Source organism: Cyrtonyx montezumae, unplaced genomic scaffold (assembly GCF_038088225.1).
Source record: "Cyrtonyx montezumae isolate F1298 unplaced genomic scaffold, pur_monq_1.0 scaffold_3, whole genome shotgun sequence".
NCBI classification, from domain to species: Eukaryota; Metazoa; Chordata; class Aves; order Galliformes; family Odontophoridae; genus Cyrtonyx; species Cyrtonyx montezumae.
Window position 1 is genome coordinate 97,297,827 of NW_027072034.1, and position 25,216 is coordinate 97,323,042.

At 39.7% G+C, this 25,216-nt stretch overlaps 1 protein-coding gene across 1 annotated transcript in view; it reads right to left on the bottom strand.

The window, feature by feature from the left end:
* BCAT1 (branched chain amino acid transaminase 1) overlaps positions 1 to 25,216 on the bottom strand; it is a 58,964-nt gene that overhangs the window by 8,824 nt on the left and 24,924 nt on the right. Inside the window, exons 3-7 of the mRNA XM_065742525.1 lie at positions 13,352 to 13,552; positions 10,067 to 10,177; positions 9,099 to 9,218; positions 6,642 to 6,805; positions 4,861 to 5,003 (exon numbers count right to left, since the gene is read on the bottom strand). Of these exons, the coding sequence (XP_065598597.1) occupies positions 4,861 to 5,003; positions 6,642 to 6,805; positions 9,099 to 9,218; positions 10,067 to 10,177; positions 13,352 to 13,552 (739 nt within the window). The remainder of the gene's footprint in view (positions 1 to 4,860; positions 5,004 to 6,641; positions 6,806 to 9,098; positions 9,219 to 10,066; positions 10,178 to 13,351; positions 13,553 to 25,216) is intronic.

A 25,216-nucleotide genomic window follows, 5' to 3' on the forward strand; every position in this document is an offset into this window, starting at 1 on the left:
CTCCTCCCAGCAAACAGTCACTGAATCCAGGCCTGTTTGAACCAAGCTTGAAGAAGAAGCAGCCTTTAAGAAATTTCTGTAGGTCAGGGAAGGGAGAAGGAAGAAACACTATTCATCCTTGCACTGAGAGAGACCAAGCTGAACTTAGCAGCTGAGCACTTTGTTTTCAACTATCAGACAGATAATCTGCACAAACGCTGCCTGGCAACCACTGCATACACAGCACGGGCCCTCTCCTCCTTAGGACTTCAGGAGCTGGGGTGAGATAGAAGAAACAAAGGATAATAAATACAATTGATCACTGATTTTGCTACTTATTGTGCATTCTCTTGAGAAATGTCTGTTAGCTTTAATGCAACCAAACATGGATTTATTTAACCTACAAGTCTTTCTGACTTATATGCACATATGTAATAAACAAACCATCATGCCAAACTGCCTAAATGAGCTGCCTTAGAACAGGCTATATATTTTACTCTGGTTTGACTCCCCAGCAGTGTCATTCTCTAGCCTATCCCATATTCCTAAGTACAGCAGCAGTCTCATGCAGTTTATTACATATTTCTCATACAGTCAGGAACAATACAAAGTTCTTCACTCCTAATCATTATCCCTATCAGGGCCTATTTTCACACAGCTATCAAAAGCAGAAGACTTTTAAAACTCTTGGTGAGACACAGGGGTCAGTTCTGAACTCTAGAAAGCTGATGCTCTGCAGCTCGCCAGCCATTGACTTTGCAGACACAGCCATATATAAGGTTTCCTCCATTGGAAAGCTTAAAAAAACATGGACCTTAAGGCCAAAGTTTGTATCTACGCTCTCCTTCTGCCATAAATAGTGGCCAGGACCTGTTTAAGCTCAACAACATACACTCATTGATGTGAGCCATCTTGAAAAGGTGCCCGGACAAACCAGCCCCTAAACAGCACTGAGCAGACAGGATGCAGGAGTCTTGCAATGCTTCAAATAGTCTGCTCTATCTAATTTTGTCGAGTCTACATTCGATGCCTACCAGCCTGGGGCCACACAAGGAACATCTGCTCCCCCTGGTACCCAGCAGAGATGATAATACTAAACAACATCACATGCCAGAAAGCTCGTTCTCTCTGTGAATTGATGCCAAAGCAGTCTCCATATGACATCAGATTGTCCATCTCCAGGAAAACAGTCTGTGAGCTCACAGACTCAATTTGCCTTCTGAGTTTTGATGGGCTACGTGCCTTAAAATTTATAACAAGAAGAAAGAGGAAAAAAGGCATTTGAAGGAAAATGTTGAGGTTTCTCTTCATTTGACTACTGTTATTGATTCTTATAGTAACAGAAGTAATAGTATTTTTCAGTCCAATTGCACCAGGCATGGTATAGGGATGCCATAACCAAGAAACTCCCTCACGGAGTTTAAAGGTACTTTTAAAATGAAGACTTGCATTTTACAAAGCTTCCATTTTTACATGTTTCTATTTATGAACATATGACAGATAATATTCCAAACATGAGATGCCTTCAGTACAAGTCACCAACAATGCAGAGAAATTTACCATAATATATTTTACAAAATGATAACAGGTACCAAGTGAATTTCAGGGTCAAAGAGAACCCAGGAAACGAGGAAATTTCACAAATAGGAACAGCTGATTTCTGTTCCCAGTTTGTTCTGGTCCCTTCTATTTCTGTCTCCCCCTTGTTTTTCCCTCAGGCTTTTCTTCTACTCTTCCTTCATGAAATCACTCTATGTTTGCCTCTCAGCTGATTTCCATTCCTCAATTACTTTTCCTTCCTATTCTCAGTCTACTGTCTTATTCAAGCTGCTCTCCCCTCCATGGGAAGCCCATTCTATGGGCTTCAAATATAGCAGAAGGCACAATAATTACTTCCTTTGTAGTCTACCTGCATAACAGGAACAGGTTGCTCGGAGAGGTGGTGGATGTCTCATCCTTAGAGACACTGAAGGTCAGCCTGGACAGGTTCTGAGCAACCTGTTTGAGCTGTAGGTTTTTCTGTTCATTGCAGGGGATTTGGACCAGATGACCTTTAAGGGTTCCTTCAAATTCAAACATTTCTACGATCCTAGCACATTCTTCCAGTAGAAACAATCTTTCACTTACAAAATAAATAAATAAAAAGATCAAATTGCCTGATATTTTAATGGGGCGTTCTAGAGAATCCTCTAAAACATTTAACTTAATATGTGCTGTTTTGTTAGTGAGCACTGTTTCTCCCCATTTTAATATTTTAACAAATATTAAACAATAATTGAATGCTACTCACATCTTAACAGAAGAGCTAGAATTAGAGCCCAGATGGCTCCATATCGCTCTTAAGAAACTGAAATTTTGGAAAATGCACAACTTTCCTAGTTAGCAGCCTTCAGGTTAAACATATGTTTCAATTTTGTGGTTTTTTGGTGTTGTTTTTTTTTTTTTTTTCCACAAAGTCAAGCCTAGATTCTAGGCAGAAGGGCAGGTGTTTTTAAAGAAAATAGGAGTTTTATTGTTGACAGCTTCTTGGGATTGTTATGTGCTCTGAAGAGGCAGGTGGAAGGTACAGTAGGGTGACTAAAATTTTCATTTTGTGAACATAAACTGCAAACAGTCATTGATGAATGATATATCATGCTCCTCTATTTATGAAACAGTAGAAAGCCTCAGCCAGAGGAGCAGCGGGCATACAAGTAAGACAGAATATGACATACTTTTTTACAAGAAATTGAGTAGTTTCCTCCAACTGCCTCCAAAATTAGGTTCCTCTTGCTATCCAAGACAATGTGTCATGTTTAGAGGTAATGCTGTAACTGAAAATATACAGCAAAGGCTTGCAAGAAAACATGCTGTCATTGGAAGAATGGATGCTCCTTAGTTTGGACTCACTGAATTGGATACTTGGTTTGTTACACACCACATAGAGCACATTCAGACTACCCTGCAGTGGCCCTTGAACACACAAACGGGCATTTTCCTTTTGATGATCACTGGCAATTTCTGCCTCACTATTTTTGTGTAAGATCACTCTCTCAGCTGCAGAATTTGCATAACAAAACAAATGCACTGCCTAAGTATCTGTTGCAAAGTAAGTGGAAATCGTGGCAAATGCTCTTTAAAGGGCAATGCAAGGCTATAAGCAGGTATATGATGGCCCACATGGGCAGCAGGAGTGATTTTCAACCAAAGATATCACAAATTAAGAATTAATCAGCACAGTGAAAGACAGCAAAGTGCTCCAACAATGCTAATGACCATGTCGCATGAAATGTCAGGTTTGCCAGTGTACAGTTAGCTTGGGTGGCATGAATTACAAGTTGTTTGCTACAGCCACCTCACAATGGTACTATTCAGTGGTACACTGGTAACTCAGTGATTGGCACATCTTTGGAACAGAACGGTGCTGCAGCTGGGTAATTCCAACATATTCCTGGTTTAAGTACAATAAGAACATTGAATTCTAATCATGTACTCCCATCGCCGTCCTTTCCCTGGGTAAAATGAGCCAGAATCTATTTTCATGTCTCTAGCAAAGTTATACAAGGCATGAATTTGGCCATCTAAATACACTGACAAGTCCACTGCTACAATAACAACAAGATTTCTCATTTTTGACGTTTCATTCACAAGACTACACAGACTCGTTCAGCACTGAGAGAACATAATTTCTCTTCTTACAGAAGTGGTAAAGATTTTGCAGAAGAACAAGTAAAGAAACCAGGGATGAGAGTCAGGTAGCTGGATTTCCTTTACACTCTGCTATCCAAATCACAGTTGATCCCACAGAACTCTATATTGCAACTGAGCACTGTCAAAAAAGTGTCAATTTTCAAGGCTACCCATGGCACACTGGCTATACTAGAAACTAAACCCCTGCATATGGTACCATGCAAAAATTCATTAACAATTTTCATGGAAGGCAAGCACTCATGGAAGTCAGAAGTCCTTCCCTTACAAATAAACTTGCTCAGTCCTACAAAAACTCAAACTCAGAGGAGTATTCTGAACCATCACTCAGGTACCACTATCACTTCTTAAGCACTGAATACTTGCATGCCCTATGGGTGTTTCTGAGATGCCAAATTCTGAGATGCCAAAATGCATGGCTGCTCATCAACTAGACAGTTTTCTAAGCAACATGTACAATACTCACAGGTGACTGCAGATGCAAAAAGATAAAATGATAGCATATCTTTAAAGTATCAGCAGGACGCTAGTGATGTGGAATGCTGATTGATATATTTGTCTGTCTCTGCTGGACATTCAAATTCTTCACAGAATGAGCTGAGTACTTTATCAGTCAGATGCTGAAGCCCTTTTGGTCACACTTCAGGAACATATGAACTTTCTTTGCTGGAAAGTGATGATGGGATATTCATGCTCAAATGGACAGAGTCTGAAGAGTTGCACAACCATAAAGCATCTTTATTATGGCTGCATTGTTTCTGACATGACACCATCAAAATGAAACATGCTGCTAAAACTGTCAGCAAACTTGCAGTGTGATCCTTTGTGTGACTTTACTCCCCCACTAAGCATGTGGACTGGTTCAGCAGATTAGTATGTTATCAGCATGCTTTGCTCACAGCTGCTCTGAGATCTCCTTTTTTACAATGGTATAACTAACAGTCACCTACCAGAGCAGAATATATATTCCCTTTGTTAAATCATCTTAATTAAAAAGTTTATGATCTGCACTGTTAACAATCCTTTTGTGGATGATGGGAGAAAGTAACTATCCCACTAACATGGAAAATGTTTTTGACAGCATTTGGAGGGTCAAATTAGCTTCTAGAAGTCTTGTACACATAACAAGAATAATTGCCTTCTGGTCTCAACTGTCTACTCTATTAAGCGTTTTCATGCTGTGTGATATTATACCTCCATCTTCATTTATCCAGTAGAGAAACAGATTCATTGTTCCAACTTCAGTTATTTGGTGATCTTCTCCATAAAGCCACAGAACCTGCTGGCAGCCTAACTCCAGGGCCTCTTGCTGAGCATAAATAGAAGAACCATAATTCCTTTCAGAAACAAAAAGAAAGAGCAAATAGATCTGGATGAGTATTTGCTTATTTCTATGGATGGTTCATACCTCCTTTATAGCAAGCGTTCTGCTCAAGCTCAATCACTGCTTCTCCCTGAGATACTTTATTGGAAGTACTTTACTGATATTTTACTAGATCATTCTGTATCTACAAGCCAAAAACTTTGAAGAGCTAAGCAGCTTCAATAGCTGAAACATGCTCATCCAAATTTTTTCAAAAATAAGTATTTTTCCATTTTCTGGATGCTTAAATCATTGCAAATAGATAGCTTAGCAAATAATTTATGCCTGTGTAGCAGCTGGAATCCTGGACGGACCACAGTTCCCATCCAGCTCATGGTTTTTAAAAAGCAAAACCCAAACTATACACCTCATCTAATACATCAGGTGAATAGATGGGTAGTTAGATCTCTCGGAATATAGAATCTTCAGAGATCAGCTGTTTCTTGTCTAGTAAAAGACATTTACAGAACTAGTAGCTCTAGAAGTTGCAGACTGGCCTTGATCTCCTATATCCTGGAGAGGCAAATAGTTTTGTAAAATCCTGCCTACATGGTGAACCTGACTTCATAATTTATGTTCACCTGGTCGGTGCTCTAAAGGGAAAAAAAACCAAACCCTTTCACTTCTGATGTTCAACAGCTATCACAACCCCAAGACAGCAGCTCTGAAGTGCTGACTGCTCTTGAATTCACATCTCACCTGTGGACTACAATTGCAAATCAAGTCAGCAGTGACTCCAGAGTATTTCCTTTGTAACAGCTGATGAAATAATGTACAGGAAATAATGCATTTATAAAACGAAACCCCACGTGTAGACAGTAAAATTCTTAGAACATCAGAATGAATGTAGGAAAGCACGTATTCTACTAGCTCAGCTGGGCAGCATTTGACAACCACTAACCTCTTGCCTAGAAAAAAACCAACTCAGGTAGATATAATACGCTTTGTTTAAACCAATGACCAAGTATACATAATGAAGTCTCTTATTTAACAACATCCAAGTTGCTTACTCTCATCAAGTCCTAAGCAGCTTCATTCACACACTCAAGTGCTTAGACATTAACAGCTATGTTTCTACATGAGTTGTGCTTTGCCCTAGTTCAGCACAAAACTGCCAGACCACGGTCACATACACACAGATAATTGCCTCTTGGTTTTCCAAAAACACCCATATACCCCCAGCTAACTGCAGATGGCTTGTTAGGACAGTCTGCCAAGATAGAAGGTCAGCAGTCAACACTGCTCACTGCCCAGTTGGCATTAGGCTGCTACAGTGATTGCTGTACACAGAAGTGGTATCTTCAGTGTCAACTTCTGCAAGGGCAATAGGTGAAGTGTTAGATGGACACTTTCCAGACCCAGTTTCTCAGCTTGAGATGCCGTATAACTCTCTCTCCAAATAGTCCAAAGGAAAAATATGCAACTGAACTGTATAAGAAAGATTTAGAAATATATAGAGTTTTGAAATCCTTGTCATCATACTTTGTTCACTTAATTGCTACATCTAATACTTCTACTTTTGCTGGATTAGATTTGTCACTAAAAAATGAAAAACTTCTCTTTTTTGAAGTACATGAAGATTCCATACATATGCAGAATCAGGTTTACTTACCCTCCCAGTTTGCAGTCTCCTGTTCCTCCTTTCCAGGCTCTTACATATTTTGGATCAGCCCATAATGATATTGGATTAATGCATTCACTTGAAAAGTAAGCACCTACAGGGCTCAGTATGACATACAATAGGGCTTTAGTTGGCTTCTTCACTCCAAGGGAAGGCTAAAAATGAAGAATACAAACAAGGCAAGCTACTAGTGAACTTCACTCCAAACATTAGATGATGTATAATTAGCTTTCGAAACGCTGCTTTCAGAAAAGCCACAGCAGGGAGTGCTTTTACCAGAACAATGCAGAGTTCTGCAATGAAGAGGAAATATTTAAATAACCTCTTCCCCAGCCCATGCAATTTATCCCTAATTTTACATACTGTCACCATTCATTTATGGCTTTTTCATTTATCTATATGTTAAGCTTGAAGCTATTTAAGAAGTCAGAAATTACCTCAAAAAAAAAACAAAGAACAAAAAAACCACCATGTAATTCTATGAATGAGTAGCAGCCTGTGAAGTCATTTGGGGACAGATGGTAGGATTGCCACTATCCACAACAGTGAAGAAACCACTGACAGCTGTATTAGTGATGACAATTAGCCAATACCTATTAGAACTGGAACTGCTGGAGAGTCAAGTGATAGCTCTGTGGAGTGTAACCTTCTGTCTGTTGGAAATGGTTCACCCAACAGAACAGGAAATAACCTGCTGCCAGCACCCCTTTTGACAGATGCCTTCTCACATTTCAGGTCATCATCAGTAACATCTGAGGTGAAAAGTCCTAGATTGCCAAAGTCAAAATTCTCTTTAGCTGTATGATTCATAGCAAAACTCTAGATTATGCGTGTCCAACCTGCATACTTTTCTGTTTTTGTTGCAGGTTACATAAAAAAATAAAAGAAGTTTTGCTACTTACATACATTAACGATATTATTTAGTTTGTATGCAGCCCAAGACAATTCCTCTTCATTCAGTGTGGTCTAGGCAAGCCAAAAGGTTGGACATTCAAGCCTGAGTCTATACTGATCACAAAATGGTTGAGGTTGGAATGAACCTCTGGAGGCCCTGGAATACCTGCAATTCTTGGGATTTTATGTGCAGCTAAACAGGCCACTTAGTATTTGTTATCCACTCAGAGGAACTGGTCCCCTGGAAACTACAAGCTCATCCTTGGTTTCTTAGGTTAAATCTCCATTAAAAACACAAATGTTATTTAACTTGAATCTTCAGGACCAAAACTCTAAGCAAATCCTGTGCACAAAGTACATGAAGCTAGACTAGGAGGTAGGAAGAGAAATAATAGCGTAAATATGGAACTGCTGGAAAATTCAAATAAGCCTTCCTCAGCTGTAGAGAGGGTGCTTTTGATTTCTTCCACCTTACTTTTCTTACTTTTTAAAAGTTTTAACAGAAATACTAAATAACAGAGTACTGCCTCATTTTAATACAGCTATTCAGTAGATACAATGATTACTTTTCCTAGCTGGGATGATTTGAAAAATATTATCTAGGAGTTTCAACTTGGAGACAACATATGACACTGTAGAAAGACCAGTTGGCTAAACTGAAACAAAGCTCAACAGCAAAAAGAATTTCCAAAACAGGAAAACAATATCAATTTTTAATATTAATACTTTACACAGTTGCTGAATGACGATCTATGTGAAAATTTGCAACTACTTTACAGATGTTACGTTAATGAAGCACATGTGAAATGCTCAAGTAGGCTGGCTACATACAGATACAGATATTGCAGACAAGTGACCTGCTTCACTGGGAACCATATATTCATTAGTATCTTTGTCCTACACTCTTCTATTACAGCTTTCCCTCTTTCCACTGCTAAGAGAAATCCTACAGTTTTAATTAAAATAAATTTCCTGTTTCTAATTAATTTGATAAATATCATACACTTTACTTCTACTCCCATGCAGCTCACAGATCACATGCTGATATCTAGCTGCTAAGCAGCCTCATCTAAAGTCAAGTTCTTCTGGATTCAAGAACAAATTCACACAAAAACTTACTGTTAGTCCTGCTAAGAGTTTCTTGCAGAAGAATCAGAATCACAGATCTTCCAAAACTGTGAAGAGCAAATTTCTGTCTCTCAAATATTCCTAGGCTATCAGTATTTTAAAGGAATACATTAACATTTAAAATTTAAAAGGAATTTGTTCTTTTAATATAAAAATGCATGTTATTTAAATTTTACTGTAATTGCTTAGGATAGTTCACTTTGTTCTGTGATCTAAATCAATACCTCCACTAGGTGGTGGTGTGGTCAACATAAATTTGCTAAATAGAGCTACAGGTGACTAACTCAAGTAATAGCATTAAAATAATTTGTTCCTCAAATGTGATACTGTTGCCTATTGACTACTATGCATTTTCTTTTATGGATGAAGGCTTTTTCCTAATGATTAAATACACTAAAATTAAAAATAAAAAAAAAATGTTTAAACCTCAGTTCCAATTAAAGTAGGACGGATATACAGGCTGGCAGCAGATGAGTGTGGGACCCACTCCTTTTCTACTTCCACAAGCTTCCGGATGCACTCTAACAGCTCATTCTGGTCAAAACACTGGGAAGGAAAAGCAAAAGGAAAAAATCAAATTGAAAAATACAATCTGAACACTGACATCTTTAAGGATCCATATGTTGTTACCTCTAACGCTTCATCCGCCCATAGGTTTTTACAGAATCACAATGCCTTCTTTGAACTAATTTATTGTAAGATCCCACAGTCTTTGACTCTGTTCCTTTTTATACACTATCCTTAATGCTCTCCTGCTGCTACAAAGCATCTTCCCAACACTGAAAAAAGGAGCCACTGATCTGACTTGCCTTCAAAGCACATGGAGAGAACTCCCTGTGCAGCCAACCCCTTCGCTTCCCAGGGAGCGCTGTGAGCTCCTGTACCACTTCTTCTGCAAAGAGCAGAAGAATCTCTTGGGTTATGGCCCCAATGGGCACACCAAGACTCCCAGATTTACTGCAAAGCAAGTAAAAGTAGGAGGAAATTAACTGACTGGCCAATATACAACTTCTAAAAGCAGCATCAAGTTCCAGCATGAACAAAAAGGAAGGCACTCAGATATGAAAGGATTTAATTGAGGTAAAAAGAAAAGTAACAGTTGTGACAGAGCAATTTAATCAGCAGCTTGCATGCAAGTACCTACAGAACAATGGCCATCCCTCAGAATAAAAAGATTGTATGTATCTGAGGCACAATGGAGAAAAGAAAACAGTGATTTAATAGAAAAAATAATTTCAAACCATTCACTGAATAGGATCTCCAAGTTTAACAGAACTATTCAAGAGTTAGTGTAGTTCATAACTGTTACGCTACCATAAAATTTAGGAGATTTGCACTCTGAAAATAAAACGTATGTTCTGACTTAAGGAAAGTAAGATGCCTTATCTACATACTGGTAGAGTCATTCGTTTCGCTGACCGTGCCATCCTTTCCATGTTGAGGCTTGGCCGGAACAGGCGGATTTTGCCATCCACTCCACGGTAGGCCTTCAATCCTTCAAACAACTACCAAGCCAAAAAGGAGGGAAAAGAAATCAAATAGTAATTGAGGCATGCTATTTCATGATGATCTGAGTAAAAGTAGGACATGTTGTTTTTTAAAGAACTTCACTTTCCTGCTCACAGTTGTCAAAGCATAAATGCTAACCAGTTAATCCTTGCAACAGACTCCTGTGAAGTAGCATTATGATGTTTATATCAAAAAGATTACCTAACCATGCTTCTAATATATCTTCCTGTCAGGGAACTTACTAGTAACCTCATAATTTGGTTACCACGATTAAAATTTGTAGCATGTGTTTGACTTAACTATGCCCTCATATCTTGGCTGATATCTAAGGTTGAAGAAAAATGATATTCTCTCTTACATGAAAGTTCAGTTGCAGTTCTTAGTGTAGTCGTAGCAAAATCTTAATCTCTCATCTTCCCAATACATCTCTACACTGTTCATGGAATGGGTTTAGTTACCACGTGAAATAGGTGCACCAGCTTTCTACTACAGGAAGAAAGCAGGTGAATGTTTTATCTGAACTTTAAAGGAAACTTAACTTTGTCATAATTACCCCACCAAATTGTAGAATATAAATGGCTAGTGTTGACAATCAATTCACCAGAAACTCATCCTAAAAGTGCCCTCCCAGTAGTATCCAAGCAACAGCAAAAGCACCCCAATGCCCACAGAACATCTAGAGTTATTTGCAGTTATAGACTGATAATTTTCAGTTTCAGTTAGAGATAGATAACATATGCATTATACAATTTAACATTAATAAATACATATATAAAAGCATTACTTAGATTAAGCATTAAAGGGTCACTCATGCTTACAGTTTTAGATTTTTAGTGCTTATTTTACAAAGCATTTCTTTTATAGTAAATTCCACTGTAAGTTTCATAAATTTAACTGCATCACATCTATTTTTTGTTCTCCAAAGAATGGCTGGAAATACACTCTGTGTGGTTAGAAGACTACATGTGCAGGTTTTTGATTCTGAAAAAATAATTCTGTATTTGTGTGTACGTACTCCTAATACAACACTCATGGCTTCACTGGTACCAAATTCTACAATATTTTCCCATAAGGATCAGTGAAATGCAGTGTTCAGAACGCTTTTGTATTGTCCCATGACACAGTTAGGTCTTTCCACATGACAAATTTTAATTGGGTTGTAACTGGGTTGCAGGAATCCCAGTAATTTTCCTTAGGTACATACAGATATGCAGCAGAACTAGACTTAGAACCCAGAACTTTTTGCCTTCAGAATGTATTTTATTCCTATGGCAATGCCTACCTTACTAAAAGTTTTGTACAATGTTTTGAAAATTAAACAGTTCCTAAGATTGAAGCTACAAGAAAAATAATAAAATAAAACAAAATAAAACAAATATCTATCCTTAGTAAGCAATGGGATAACTGCTGTAATGGCTGATACCTCGATATGATTTTTATTGTGTCATTAACTAATACCACATTTCTGTAATGCTACATGTTCACCACAGGACAGTTGTTTCCCCCCACCCTTCTCCCAGAGACATTTATAGAATTTTTAATGAAAGGGAAAAGGAAGGAATGTTACGGCTAAGATTTGATCAATGGTTTGAGAGAAATAAGAATTACTTCACTACTGAAACACAAAGTCTTCTCAAGCTGTTAAATCTTTCATTCCAAAAAGTTTTAACCTTCCAGAGCTCAGCAAAACCTCTCACTCATTACAAAGGGAGACAGTGATGAGTTCCAGAAATGACCAACTTGAATAAAAGCAACTGCTATGGTTGTTTGATGACTGATTACTACAGTAGTGTGCAAACAATACTGTCTGACATCTGTACATCACAAGAGCTGGATCTGAAGTTCAGCAGATCCAGTCTATCACACTGCATCATGAAGGGCAAGGAAAAAGGGGAGGGAATGCCAAATTCGTCATTTTTATTATACCCACTGCGTATTCATTGAGCCACAGCATTGGCACCAGATTCTCCTCTGTCTGTCCTCTTGTCTAGAGGAAACGTGATGCAGTAAGGGTAAAAGAATAAAAAAATGGGAAAAAAATGAGAGCATATTAATATTAGTAATGATTTCAAACTGAGCCAGAGGCCAAGCATTAAAGTAATATGCTACTAAGAGTGAAATATAGATTTGGGACTCCAGCGTGGTTTCTTGCTCCTTGGGCAGATCAAGAGCTGCAGCATTAATGACAAGAGCCTATTATAATTGACACTTGTCTTTTGGAGACTTGGTGACTAGGTGGGAAAAAACAACAAACACAGAAAACAGTGATGGTAGGAGGTCAACAACAAGAGGAAGGGAAATTCTTATTCCTTCCCTTTCATTAGTAGTTAAAAAGAAAAAAAAAAAGGAAAGAGAAAGTAATAAAAGATGCATAAGCACCTCCACTGACATCAGTGGAGCGACTCCCACCTACCCATATGAGGGAGGAGAAGCAGGTTTCCATTTCTACCCTGTGCTCACAGGTAGTTCAATGCACTCTAGCAAGGCTGTCATATAAATGTGAGCATACCTGAAGCTGCTCTGGAGGCACAAAAGGCAGCTTTAGACAGCAAGCAGCTAAGCACGGAAACTATTAACCACGCTGGTTTCCGACTTAACATTTCACTTTCCGAAGTTCCTTGTTGAATATTTTCTGCTTGAATACACCTGGATATGCTGAATGCCTCAGATCTTGTCTGGAGCTCTCCAGATCTCTTTGGAAATGAGCATCTGCCTAGTCTATCCTGCAACCCAAGCCAAGAACACTCAAAACAGCTTAAAATAAGTTTCACTAAGTGCACATTCAGTCCCCAGATTAAAGCTGCTCGTGGAATCTCACACAGTTTTATCCAAGGCTTCCCTAAGTTACATCAATGACAGCAGCTGGACTGATCTACTGCCACTGAGGTAGAATGCCTTGTCAAATGAATTTGTCACCATACAAGAAAGGGCTCACCTTAACTTAGGCTATGAAGTTAAGTGGGCTGGAATCCACACACCAGAGCCAAATCTGAGTTTTACCAAGATAAACATAAGCGCGTCATAAATAAGGGAAATATTCTGGAGGGGCAGCAGCTAACAGCTCAAAATGTACCTGAATACTAAGACACTAACTGCCTGTGTATTACAAGGCTATGGTTTCAGAAGCTAATAAAATAACACAGGGGTTTCCAAATTGATTCAGTACTCACTTCAGTTGCATAATGCAGAGATGAACAGGCTGGATGCAAAGAGAGGCTCTGAAGTGGTTTAATACAAGGCTTCTCCCATCCTGAAGCTGAGGACCATTCAATTGTCAGCATATTGTCAGTGAACACAGTTCCAAATACCAAACCACTGGGGTCTGGTTTTTCCTTGAAAGTTGTAGCTGGGGTGATAATCAAGTCTGAAGCCTGGAAGAAAATGAAACCAAAATGTATACAAAATAATTAAAACAGACTTATTTAAAAATGAACCCACACCAGCAAATGTGGACAAATACAGTATTTCATCTGCAAATATATTAATTGACAGAACTGTGGATGGTGGCTACTTCTAGGTAACTGGTAAAGTATTTGAACTATGTAAGCACTCATGGAGTGTTGCTTAGACCAGAAGGGATTAGCGTAATTTGAAGCACTCTTAAGTAGAGGAAGCAGTGCAAGGTGAAAAAAAAAAAACAAAAAACAACCAACCAAAAAAACCCAAAAACAAACAAACAAAAAAAAACCAACAACAACAAAAAAAAAAACCACATCAGAACACACAAATAAATAGAAAATTACCAGATGAAAATTTCTATGAAGATTAGATTAATACATCTCCAGAAGTTCCAGAAGGTCCCATCTGCTGTATCACAAACCACAAGCAGACCATCAGAACGTAATCCCCCTCATAACAAAGCAAGTATGTTACACAGATTTTTCTTCATTGCGTAAAACCAGTGTGAGATCAGAGTCAGCAGATTACTTGGGTCATGCTCACTTCTTCATTGCATTTGTATTTTCCTAGAAAGAAGGCTGTATGTTTTCCTGCATGAACAGTAGCGACTTTCCCTTCCAAGCCATGACTAGCCACAGAAACGTAGCATAGAGTTTTCTAACTGGCTTCAGAGGGGAGAGAGGTAATGTTTTTTGTAGAAGCTTGGATGATGTTGTTATAAAGAACAATGGGGAAGAAGGAAAGCAAGATCTCTGGCGAGTCACACCCCTTCATACACATAGAGGGGGTAAAACAACTGGAGAAGGCTATTTAGTGGACAGAGTTTTATGCACACTCTCCCTCCTCATTTCAAAGTACCTGAACATTTAAGATGTTCTGTCCAGAGAGTGAGGAAGAATTCAAAAAACCCATTCAAAGCTCCATTTTCTTTCCTAACACGACTTAGAAAGCATTGCAGAGCCCCACAGGAAACCTTACTCTTCCGTGCTCATATAGAATAGACTAGAATGCAAGTACACCAGATTCTTGTTCAAGTACTTGCACGAGCACTAAAAAAGAGGGTCTGCCGGAGAGACCACTAATTTTGGCTTTTCAGACCCAGCACGCTTTTTACAAAATGCGAAAAGATTACTCTCAAGCTTTTGATAAAGAACACACACACACTCATCTCTGTAAACAACCTGATTTTCACGAGGTCTTTAATGAACAGTGGCCTGTTTCTTATTGGCAGCATTTGTTGCTTTTGTTCTCCCTAATAGCTTAGATGTGAAATTAACTTAGAGCCGGAGCACATGAGTAGCTAAAAGCTTGTTTCAAACAATCTCCAATTACAGGACTTTTCTGGATACTGCAGTGCACTGGCCTGGCTGAACTAATACATAAACTGAGGAAAAACTCCTGAGAGTACCCTTTATCCTGCAGAAGGTGAATGCCCCAATGGAAAAACAGTAAATAATGATGTCTTGAAAACAAGAATGAATTTTACCTGACAGCCCCTTATTATGCATTCTGAAAAAAATATTGCAGAAGAGCATGAATGAAAATTAAAGCCACAAAGGAGTGTTTGCAGTTCTACACAATGCAATTCTGTGTTCAGTAAAACACTTAAAGCAGAAGTAGGTTGTCAATGGAGCTTAAGTAAGGACACAGAACACAATTACACCCTTGGCTTTATCTCAGGGCAGAGAGATACTTGAATCACGGCTTCTAAAGAATTCATACCACCAGTGGTATGAACATCACTTCCTGAAGTCAAGGCTTCTGTCTAAGCTCAGGTCACTTTCATTAAGATCTTTACACTGAACTGGTCTGAGGACAGGAATTATCATATGTAGTCTTGACCCTTCAGAAATCCTATATCCTGACTTCTGCCACAGTTTGCCTCATCCTTAGCTGTGGCACCACAGCTAGTTGTAAGGCAGCTCTTCATACAGCTTGTTTAGCTTAACTGTGTTAACAAATATCCTTTAAAGAGAATGAAGGATTTTAATGTGGCTCATCTAACAGGCCTACAAACAGAGAGGGAATGGCAAGCAGCAGCCATAAGCAAAAACATCCTCCTGTGGGTGCATTTGGTATTTATTTGACCCAGTTTTGTCACCAAAGATACTTCTCCAGCTTCACAGACCCAGAGTTCAAAAGATCCTTGGAAAGAGACTGTTGTGTAAGCGATCATTTAATAAAATCATGCCAATCAATCAAAATCAAACCAGTGAGGGTGGGGGTGGTGCAAGAGCCCACCCTTAGGGATATCCCTTCCTTGCACAGCGTGGTCTCAGAACAAAGCACTGTCAGGGTCCTCAACCACCTTTAAGTCCCTGAGCAATATGGCTCCTATGCAACCCCTCACCTGGCTGTTAGACCCCCTCAGCTTAACTTGCCCCAAAGCAAACATTACTTGTTGCTCTTCAAGCAGCACCAGTTAGAGGGAAAATGGACTCACAAAAGAGCCCACATAAAGAGAGCAGAGCATGACCAGGTGACTAAGACAGGAATACTGATTAAGCATCACTGCCTGTTACTTTTACTTCATTAAAAAATTATCACTTAACCACCACAGTATCACCTATGACTTTTATAAGTAACAGTGTATTTATTAACTTTGTCAACATTCCCACAGCCCTTAAAGCAGCATTAAGGCTGCATTAAGGATTGGCATTAACAAACATGCAAAAATCCATTGTTTGTACTGCCAGTACACAGGGTAATTTTCCATTAGGTTTTTGTTTTACATGCTTTGTTTATCAGCACTTTAAGATGCTGCTGCCTAAGAAAGCCATTAAAGTGGAAGCAAAACTGGTAAATGCTGGGTCAAAAAGAAAAAGGGAGATAAAGAAACAGATACGGCACACATGCTCTACACCAAGGACTGAGTTCCAGCTCTGCAGTAGAAGTATGGCAACTATAGATGGATGCCTAAGTCCCAGCTCTGAACACTCCCATAGCAGGCAAAAGTGGACTGCGAAAAGCCAGCTGGATATCATGGTATTTCACAGCCTCTATAACAACGCTACACCTTCAGCAGCCACTATCTCCACCATTTGCACTTCCAAAATAGCCTCTTATCTAAGAGCCAATTATCTTATCTGCCTCTTATCCCCCCTCAACTCTGCCTTGGTGAGGCCTCACCTGGAGTGCTGTGTCCAGTTCTGGGTTCCCCAGTACAAAAAAGACAGGGATCTCTTCAAAAGAATCCAGCAGAGGGCCACAAAGATGATAAAGGGCATGGAGCACCTCTCGTGAGGAAAGGCTAAGCAACCTGGGTCTGTTTGGCTTTAAGAAAAGAAGACTTAGAGGGGATTTGATAAACGTCTATAAATACCTAAGGTGCGGGAGGCAAAGGGACAAGGCCAGACTCTTTCCAGTGGTGTGTGGTGATAGGATGAGGGGAAATGGCCATAAACTGAAGCATAGGAAGTTCTGCACAAATGTGCATGGGAACTTCTTCACAGTGCAGTGACGGAGCAGTGGCACAGCTGCACAGAGAGGTGGTGGAGTCTCCTTCTCTGGAGACGTTCAAGACCCACCTGGATGCCTACCTGTGCAACCTAGGCTAGGGAGCTGCTTTGGCAGGGGGTTGGACTCAACGATCTCTAGAGGTCCCTTCCAACCCCTACAGTTCTGTGATTCTGTGAGAAGCTCCTGCTGATTCCAACATGATTTCCAAAGCAAAGCTTTACCCAATCCAAACAATGAAGATGTACTGTGACCCCCTGAAACTAAAATTCATCATTTCATCGAAACAGATCTTGCAAATTAATGAGCTAAGTCAAATCAAAAGTGACAATTTTAACCAACGCTGCAGCAAGATATTATTGTGCCCATAGCCAAGATGTCACTTCAGTGTTCACTCTATCCAGCCTCTGCAATAGGCATAAGTGAATTTTGAGCTGACAGCAGCCACTGGACTGTCCAGAGCTGTTATTCCCATTATTAAACTCTACCTTTCTTACCCTACAGAGATGTCCAGGGTGAGTGAGTGTCTCTTTCATCCTACTCCTTCCCAAACATCATTAGGTGTGACTTTTCACCGCGCTGAAACCATAAGCAGTATACTGAGGATCTGTAACAGGGAATTCATTTCACATACCTAAACTTCTCAAACTGCTGTTCTGGGCAAAACATTTCTGTTGTTTACTTGAGTACAAAGAGAACTAGAAGCCTCAGCTGTAATGCAGCTTACAAGTTACTTAACCTAACAGCAAGTTTCAGCAGACATCCTCAAAATGTTAACATACACACCATGAGACTGACTGTAATCTCTCATGAAACAGGTAACCTCCCTGACTACTTGTCAAAGTGATTCTTTCAAGACTACAAAGCAACTGTAATTATTAATTAGATTTGCTGAGTTTTTAAGCATACTTAGGAAAGATTAGGACCTTCTGATGCAGTAACAGATGTGGAAGCACAGACAAAACTAAGTTACTTGTTTTGGCTTTGCATTTTCAAATACTGAAACGTGGTTGCTGTCATGAAGTAGATTTTGAGGAAGAGATTACAAAGAACACAAGGAGTTACTGTAGAGGTGAGAGGCAACGAAGTGTAGCTGGAGGAGCTGAACCGAGCAGAACCAGGCTGGGACAAAACAAGATGGTTTTGTGGAGGGGGGAACCAGAGCTGAGGATGTCATTTTCCTGCCCTTCTGGTGGCTGCATCTTCATCACTGCCTTTGTACCTTTTCCAAGACACACACTTCTGTTCCAGGAATCCATTCTTCCTGCTAAAAGAGCAACTTTCCTCCCTCAACACCTTCTGCCTGTCCACTTTAACATGAGTCTCCCCCTGTGTGGGAGGCTAAGGAGAGGTGGCTTGCACTGCAGGGAGAAGCAGTGCTGGGGAAGCAGGCTGGGATACAAACTAGTGAACTAACAAGCCACTTTCCCCAGTCTCTGGAATCAGAAATACTCTTATCTCAGCAATTTTTATTTTGCCTTGCAGTCAACAAGCAGATGGCTACCTTTCTTCTATAGCTAATTATCTCCTTCTCCTTCTAAGAAAGTTCATCCATTAGATATTCATAGAATCACAGAGTTGTTGGGGCTAGAAGGAACCTCTGGAGATCATCCAGTGCAATGCCCCTGCTAAACCAGGTTCCCTACAGCAGGTCACACAGAAAAGTGTCCAGGTGGGTTTTGAATACCACCAGAGGAGACTCCACAACCTCTCTGGGCAGCCTGTTCCAGTGCTCTGTCACCCTCACAGTGAAGATATTCTTCCTCATGTTCAGATGAAACTTCCTATGTTCCAGTTTGTACCCACTGTCCCCTTGTCCTGTCACTGGGCACCAGCCCAGCAGCCACCTTTGGAAGAATTCAGGCTACTATGGCTACTCAGAGCAAACACACGGAATAACAACCTGATCCAGGAAGAGTGCTCATCACATGGTCCTGCTTTCTGTAGGCTGATGTTGTGAATCATGTTTAACAGCCAGTACCGAACAAACAAGCATAGCTTGTGCCAATCTATTGCAAATATGAGAAATCAGGGATGACATGCCAGCTCCTCCATCAGGGCATCAGAACAGAAAGCCGCAGTGCTGCGCTATGCAAGTAGAAAGTGGGAAAAGCTCACAAGGGCTGTGCATCTTTTTAGGGTAACCAGTTATTTTCTTCTCCACTGGGACAAAACAAACACTAATTTGTTTGCCTGTTCCGAAATCATGCCTTAGAAATAGAAATACTTAATACTGCTCTGGTGGATGCAACCTCTTCTTGCAATTCTTATTTTTGCCTCATTTGTCTGACTTACTATCGCCCAGCTCTATCCACTAATCGCTAGCAGACATCACAGCAGCACAATCAACTTAAGCAAAAAAATGAGAGATTTCTGTGTTGATCTGCGGCAAACCACTGCCCTTGCCTTTGTTTATTTTCTCATGTCACCTTCTTTAGAAAAGACTGCTTGTTTTCTGGGGCAGAGAGTATCACTTTCTGTATAGAGCCAAGACCAATATGACTGATCACAATAATGAAGTCTACAGTAGAAACAGTAAGATCAGTAAGGATTATATTAACTCTAAACAGAGTAAGACAGTTAAATATATTGTTAGAAATTTATTACTAGTTTACAAGTATAAAAAGTAAAATAAGCTATCCTATAATCCCTTTACTGTCATTGCTATTCTAAATTTACATCAGAGCCTGAGGCTTAAAAAGGGAAATTATGCCAAGCAAGAAGAAAATCCTAATTTTCCTGTCATAAAAAGCAAGGGAGAGAAAGAGAGAGAGAGAGAGAAAGAAACAAAATATAATAAAGTGTATTCTGCAGCCACAGGGAGAATACCCAGAAATTTTTCAACGTAAGACTTCCATGAAACTTCATTTGGGAATATTCGTTAGTACGTCTAATTGGACTAGGGCCTGGAAACATTGCATCAGATTGATAGTATACTGGGTAATAAAAAACAGAACAAGTGACAAACCAAAAGGGAGGCAAGGCTCTGAATCACTTGTGAATCAATCACAGAAGCAACTGAAAATACAGTTAGGACTTTGCCTAGCTTTGTCTAGATGTCCTCCTCTGAGAAGAATGTATCTGGAGTATTCATAAGATATATTAATCAAATGTTTGTCAAACCAAAAGAAGAATTTCTGCTGAACCCCCCCAAGCAAAAGGAGAAAAAAGAGGAGGGAACAGAACGTTGCTGACTTCTTCAACCTTTCCCCTCACCCGACGGATGCTCTGTATCTGATGCAGAAATGTTTGATTTGCAATACTAGGCAAGCAGCAAAAAAACTGTGTCTAGCTCTAATGAGTTAACAGGTATGTGGTTGAAACTGATTTAAACTTCTTGCCTTGGAGGATGAAGAGGGCAAGCAGCACAGCTCAAAATGCAATCTGAAGCACCCCCAGTGCACCAGAAGTAAAATAAAAGTGCTGGAAAGCTACAGTCAGGCTAGATTGTAGAGAAGGCACAGCAAATATAGGCTTGCTCTACAAAACATCAAGCACACTGATATAGCAAAATACAATTGATTTCAATTGCACTAGTTTTGAATTTTTCCATATTTATTTAAATGTTGCCCTGACTCCTTTTGATCTGATCCAAAGGTCATTTAAACTAATCAAGACCCTTTCCACCACCTTTGCAGAAGTCTGGATTGTAAGGGAAGCAAAACTATCTGAATATCTTCCCAGGCTCACCTATTTCTATTCCTTTGGGTAACTTAAATGGACTAGTAATCATTTCTTGTTTTATTTTTCATTGTTGCTATTCATTCATTGTGTTTTTTGATATAATCTTTGTCCTTTTCTCATTAGTTTGTTCTCATTATAAGTTTCAGAAGACTACTATTTTTAGAGAAAGATGAAGAACTGGAATTTCTGCAGATCATAAGGAAATCCTCTGCTTGATGTCAAGGTAATCTTAAGGAAAGCGTGTTTATTAGATTTTAACTGGGTCTATCTCCTCGACTCCAGCTAACAGCTTTTTCACATCTCCTAAAAACACAGTCATCTAGTATCTCATTTTTCAAAGCACTACATTGAACATTTAAAATATGACTAGTACCTAAAAAGTAAATCATGACGTTGGAAAGGCCTTTAACAAAAACTAGACAGTGACACATTATTACATTTTGGTCATATTAACTACTACTGATCACTAACAGTTGTCAGTTGTGAGGAAGTACAGCCAGGTTTTAATGCAGTCTAGACTGAAAAGCCACTTGCTGGAGCTCATTGCCACTGCTGGTCAGCTTAGTTACATAAAAATCCTCTTTGGCACTTACAGCACCTCATGTTTGCAATGTAGATATACCTGAGCTTTTGCTCAGAAGCAAGCAATACCATATAGAATGATAAGTGAAATCACAGACAGCAATTCTGTAAAAGCTTAACTCCTTCCACAGGAAGTCCTCTCAGATTCATATGCAAAAATTTCCATGAATACTAGACTAGGCCCCTTTCCTATTAAAGAAGCAATTAACTACTTACACTATTCATGTTATTTACTATTAGTATTTACTGCTCCTCAAAACCTCTGGCAGTCTGGTTAACATTATTGCTGGTGCTGTGCATTTGCTTGCTTACAACTGCTGTATTTCTGCACTGTAGCATAAACACAATGTTCCATTTTTAGAACGTTTGCCTAGAAGTTTGAGTCTAACACAAGCTGAGGCCTGTGACATATAACTGGAATAGCAAGCTCTGAGATATTTCACTAATACCACAATTTTGTATAGCAGTGCAGTATTTTACATGTTTGAGTAACGCTGCATGAAAAATATAGAAATATAAATTTGGTGTACAAAAATTAGAGATGCTTCTGTTCCTGCATTCTGGAAACACTGTAATTTCTATTTCACACGATAAAACTGAAACAAAAAGTGAAACATTTACTTTGTGGGTTTTGTTTATTATTTTTAGTACGTATTTTTATTAAGAAGCTTTATTGATGGAAGAAATGAATTGCAAACCTAAATTTCAGGCAAAAAAGTTGAAAATATTGGGTCTAAGTAACCTGGGCACTTACAAACATGTTACGTGGATTACCAAGAATAGAATCATAATCTCACACGCCCAAGTAACGGGTAGTTACAATTCAATCTTCTTACCCTTAGTTTAATAAGATTGCAAACATGCAGGGGGATGGCTTTACGGAAACAAGGTGTTCAGAATTTTCCACAGAATATCCCAAGCTGAAAAGGAACTACAAGGATCATTTTCTATGGAATTTCAAAAAAATTATTTTGGGAATATAAAAGACTTTCAAGGTTCAGTCTCTTACATAGCGACAAAAGGAATACTTTTAAAATATCAGTTATCTATACCTGCCTTACTCCATCTCTCTCATGCCGGTAGACAGAAGGTAAGTTTTATAAATTGCCATGAATTTCAAAGCTTGATCTGCCACAGAAGCTGCCATGGTTTTGCCAATTCATTCTATTCAGTACTTTCCTAGAAACAGGTATTATGTGTGAGATTAAGAAAAAATTATTTCAGCCTTGTAGGCCATTAGCTCACGAAAGTTAGATTATGGGGATGATTTCAGAAGCAAGCAGAAAGGCCAATGGAGTCCTATTGAAAAGAAAAAGACAAGTAGTAAAATTCCCTTCCTAAATCTCAGCTCCTGATCTTATGTGTTTAACAATATAAACAATGTCAGACCTGAGAACTTCATACTACAATGAGATTTGGGGAAAATTAAGAATTCTTGGAAGTGAGGACGGACAACACAATGTATACATTTCACAGAATCACAGAACTGTAGGGGCTAGAAGAGACCACTAGTGATCATTTAGTCCAAGCCCCCCTGCCAAAGCAGCTCCCTAGCCCAGGTTGCACAGGTAGGCATCCAGGTAGGTCTTGAACGTCTCCAGAGTAGGAGACTCCACCACCTCTCTGTGCAGCTGTTCCAGTGCTCCGTCACTGCACTGTGAAGAAGTTCCCATGCACATTTGTGCAGAACTTCCTATGCTTCAGTTTGTGGCCATTTCCCCTCGTCCTATTGCCATACACTGTTGAAAGGAGTCTGGCCTTGTCCCTTTGCCTCCCGCTCCTTAGATATTTATAGATGTGGATCAGTTTCCCTCTAAGTCTTCTTTTTTCAAGGCTGAACAGACCCAGGTTGCTCAACCTTTCCTCATAAGATAGGTGCTCCATTCCCTTTACCATCTTTGTGGCCCACCACTGGACTCTTTAGAAGAGATCACTATCTTGTTTATACTGGGGAGGCCAGAACTGGGCACAATTCTCCAGGTGAAGCCTCACCAGGGCAGAGTAGAGGAGGAGGATCACTTCCCTTGATCTGCTGGCCATACTCTTCTTAATGCACCCCAGGATGCCACTGGCCTTCTTGTCCACCAGGGCACACTGCTGGCTCATGGTCAACCTGTCATCCACCAGGACACCCAAGTCCCTCTTCTCAGAGCTCTTCTCCAGCAGCTCATCCCTCAGCCTGTACCGCTGCACGTGGTTATTCCTCCCCATGTGCAAAACTTTACACTTGCTCTTGTTAAACCTCAACTGGTTCCTTTCTGCCCAACTCTCCAGCCTGTCCAGGTCTTACTGAATGGCAGCACAGCCTTCCAGCATGTCAGCCATTCCTCCCAGCTTCGTATCATCAGCAAACTTGCTGACGGTGAACTCTTATCCCCTCATCAAGGTCATCGATGGAGATGTTGAACAGGACTGGACCCAGCACCGACCCCTGAGGAACGCCACTAAGTACAGGCCTCCAACTTGACTGCACCACTGATCACAACCCTCTGAGCTCTGCCAGTCCGCCGGTTCTCAACCCATCTCAGTCTAATCATCTATTCCACACTTCCTCAACTTTATTATAAGGATGCTGTGGGAGACAGTGTCAAATGTCTTGCTGAAATCAAGGTAGACTACATCCATTGCTCTCCCCCCATCCCCCAGCCAGTAATGACATCATAGAAGGCCACCAGGTTGGTCAAGCATGACCTCCCCAGGTGAACTCATGCTCACTGCTCCCAATAACTCTCTTCTCTTCCAACTGCCTGATATATACAGTTACACAGTTTGGAATCCCTGCTAAAGTTTTGCATTTTAAAAATAATTCTCCACACCTTGGAAAAATAAGTACAGAAAAAGATAAAAACCAAAAAATTATCCAAGAACCTTGCACAATCTCTGTGCTCTTAAGTGCCTACTTAAAAGAAGATAAAGCATCACTTTCTTTGTGCTATAAGTTAACTGAGCATAACTGTCCTCTAGCTGTTTTTCTAGCATTTTTCTTTTATCTTTGCTAAAAGCTCCTGTTATTTGTTGAAGACAATTAGCTTTATTTGCAAATCCTACCACTTCAGATAATGTGAATATCCGTTTCTCTATTACAGCTTAGAAAACCTATTTGCTTTTGCCTGTAGTGATTAGGGGACCATTACACAACTGAAGACAAACACAGAACTACTTCATGCCACTGAGCCAAAACTGAATGAAGCTGCTGCAGATGCCAAATGCTGCTGTAGAGATGGGGTCCCCCATAGCAAAAGAAACCTAACTGCTGACTGCTGGGAAATCATTCCTCAGCTTATCACAAAGAAATCATGGTGAATTATACTTGCCATTGCTCAGCAGCACTTCTTGGCTACTATGGTGACACTATCTACAGCTACTACTGAATGATGACAGACTTGATTTAGAAAAATCAATCTGCCTAGAAGAGACATCAGCAGTACTGACCAACTTTAGTGCATCATCTACCTGTGCACACAGTCAGTGCTGGCCAGCTACTAACGTACCTGTAAAATGTAAAATTCATGTAGAATGTAAAATTCATACAACTTTGTGCAATGCCCATGTGGATTTAGAATGGCAGAAACCATTTGGTACTCAGTCTTCTCTCTGCTGTAGCTGGTTTGCTGCTTGGCAGGTAAAAGCGAAGGACATATATTTGATTGTAAATCTCCTGAAGAAATTCTGCAGCATGTATATCCTCTGCTGGGATGCATAAGCAAGCAATATTAAGAAACTGCAGTCTAATAATATTATTACGCTCCAATCATTTTGATCCAGCACATCAAAAAAGGCAAAAATTATTTCCAGAGATGGAAATCTAAGTCAGCAGATTCTACATAGAATCAGACGGACCTTTCCTAAATGAATGGCCAGGTCACAAACACTAAATACTGCTACAATAGAACTGGCATTTAGTTTGGTAACCT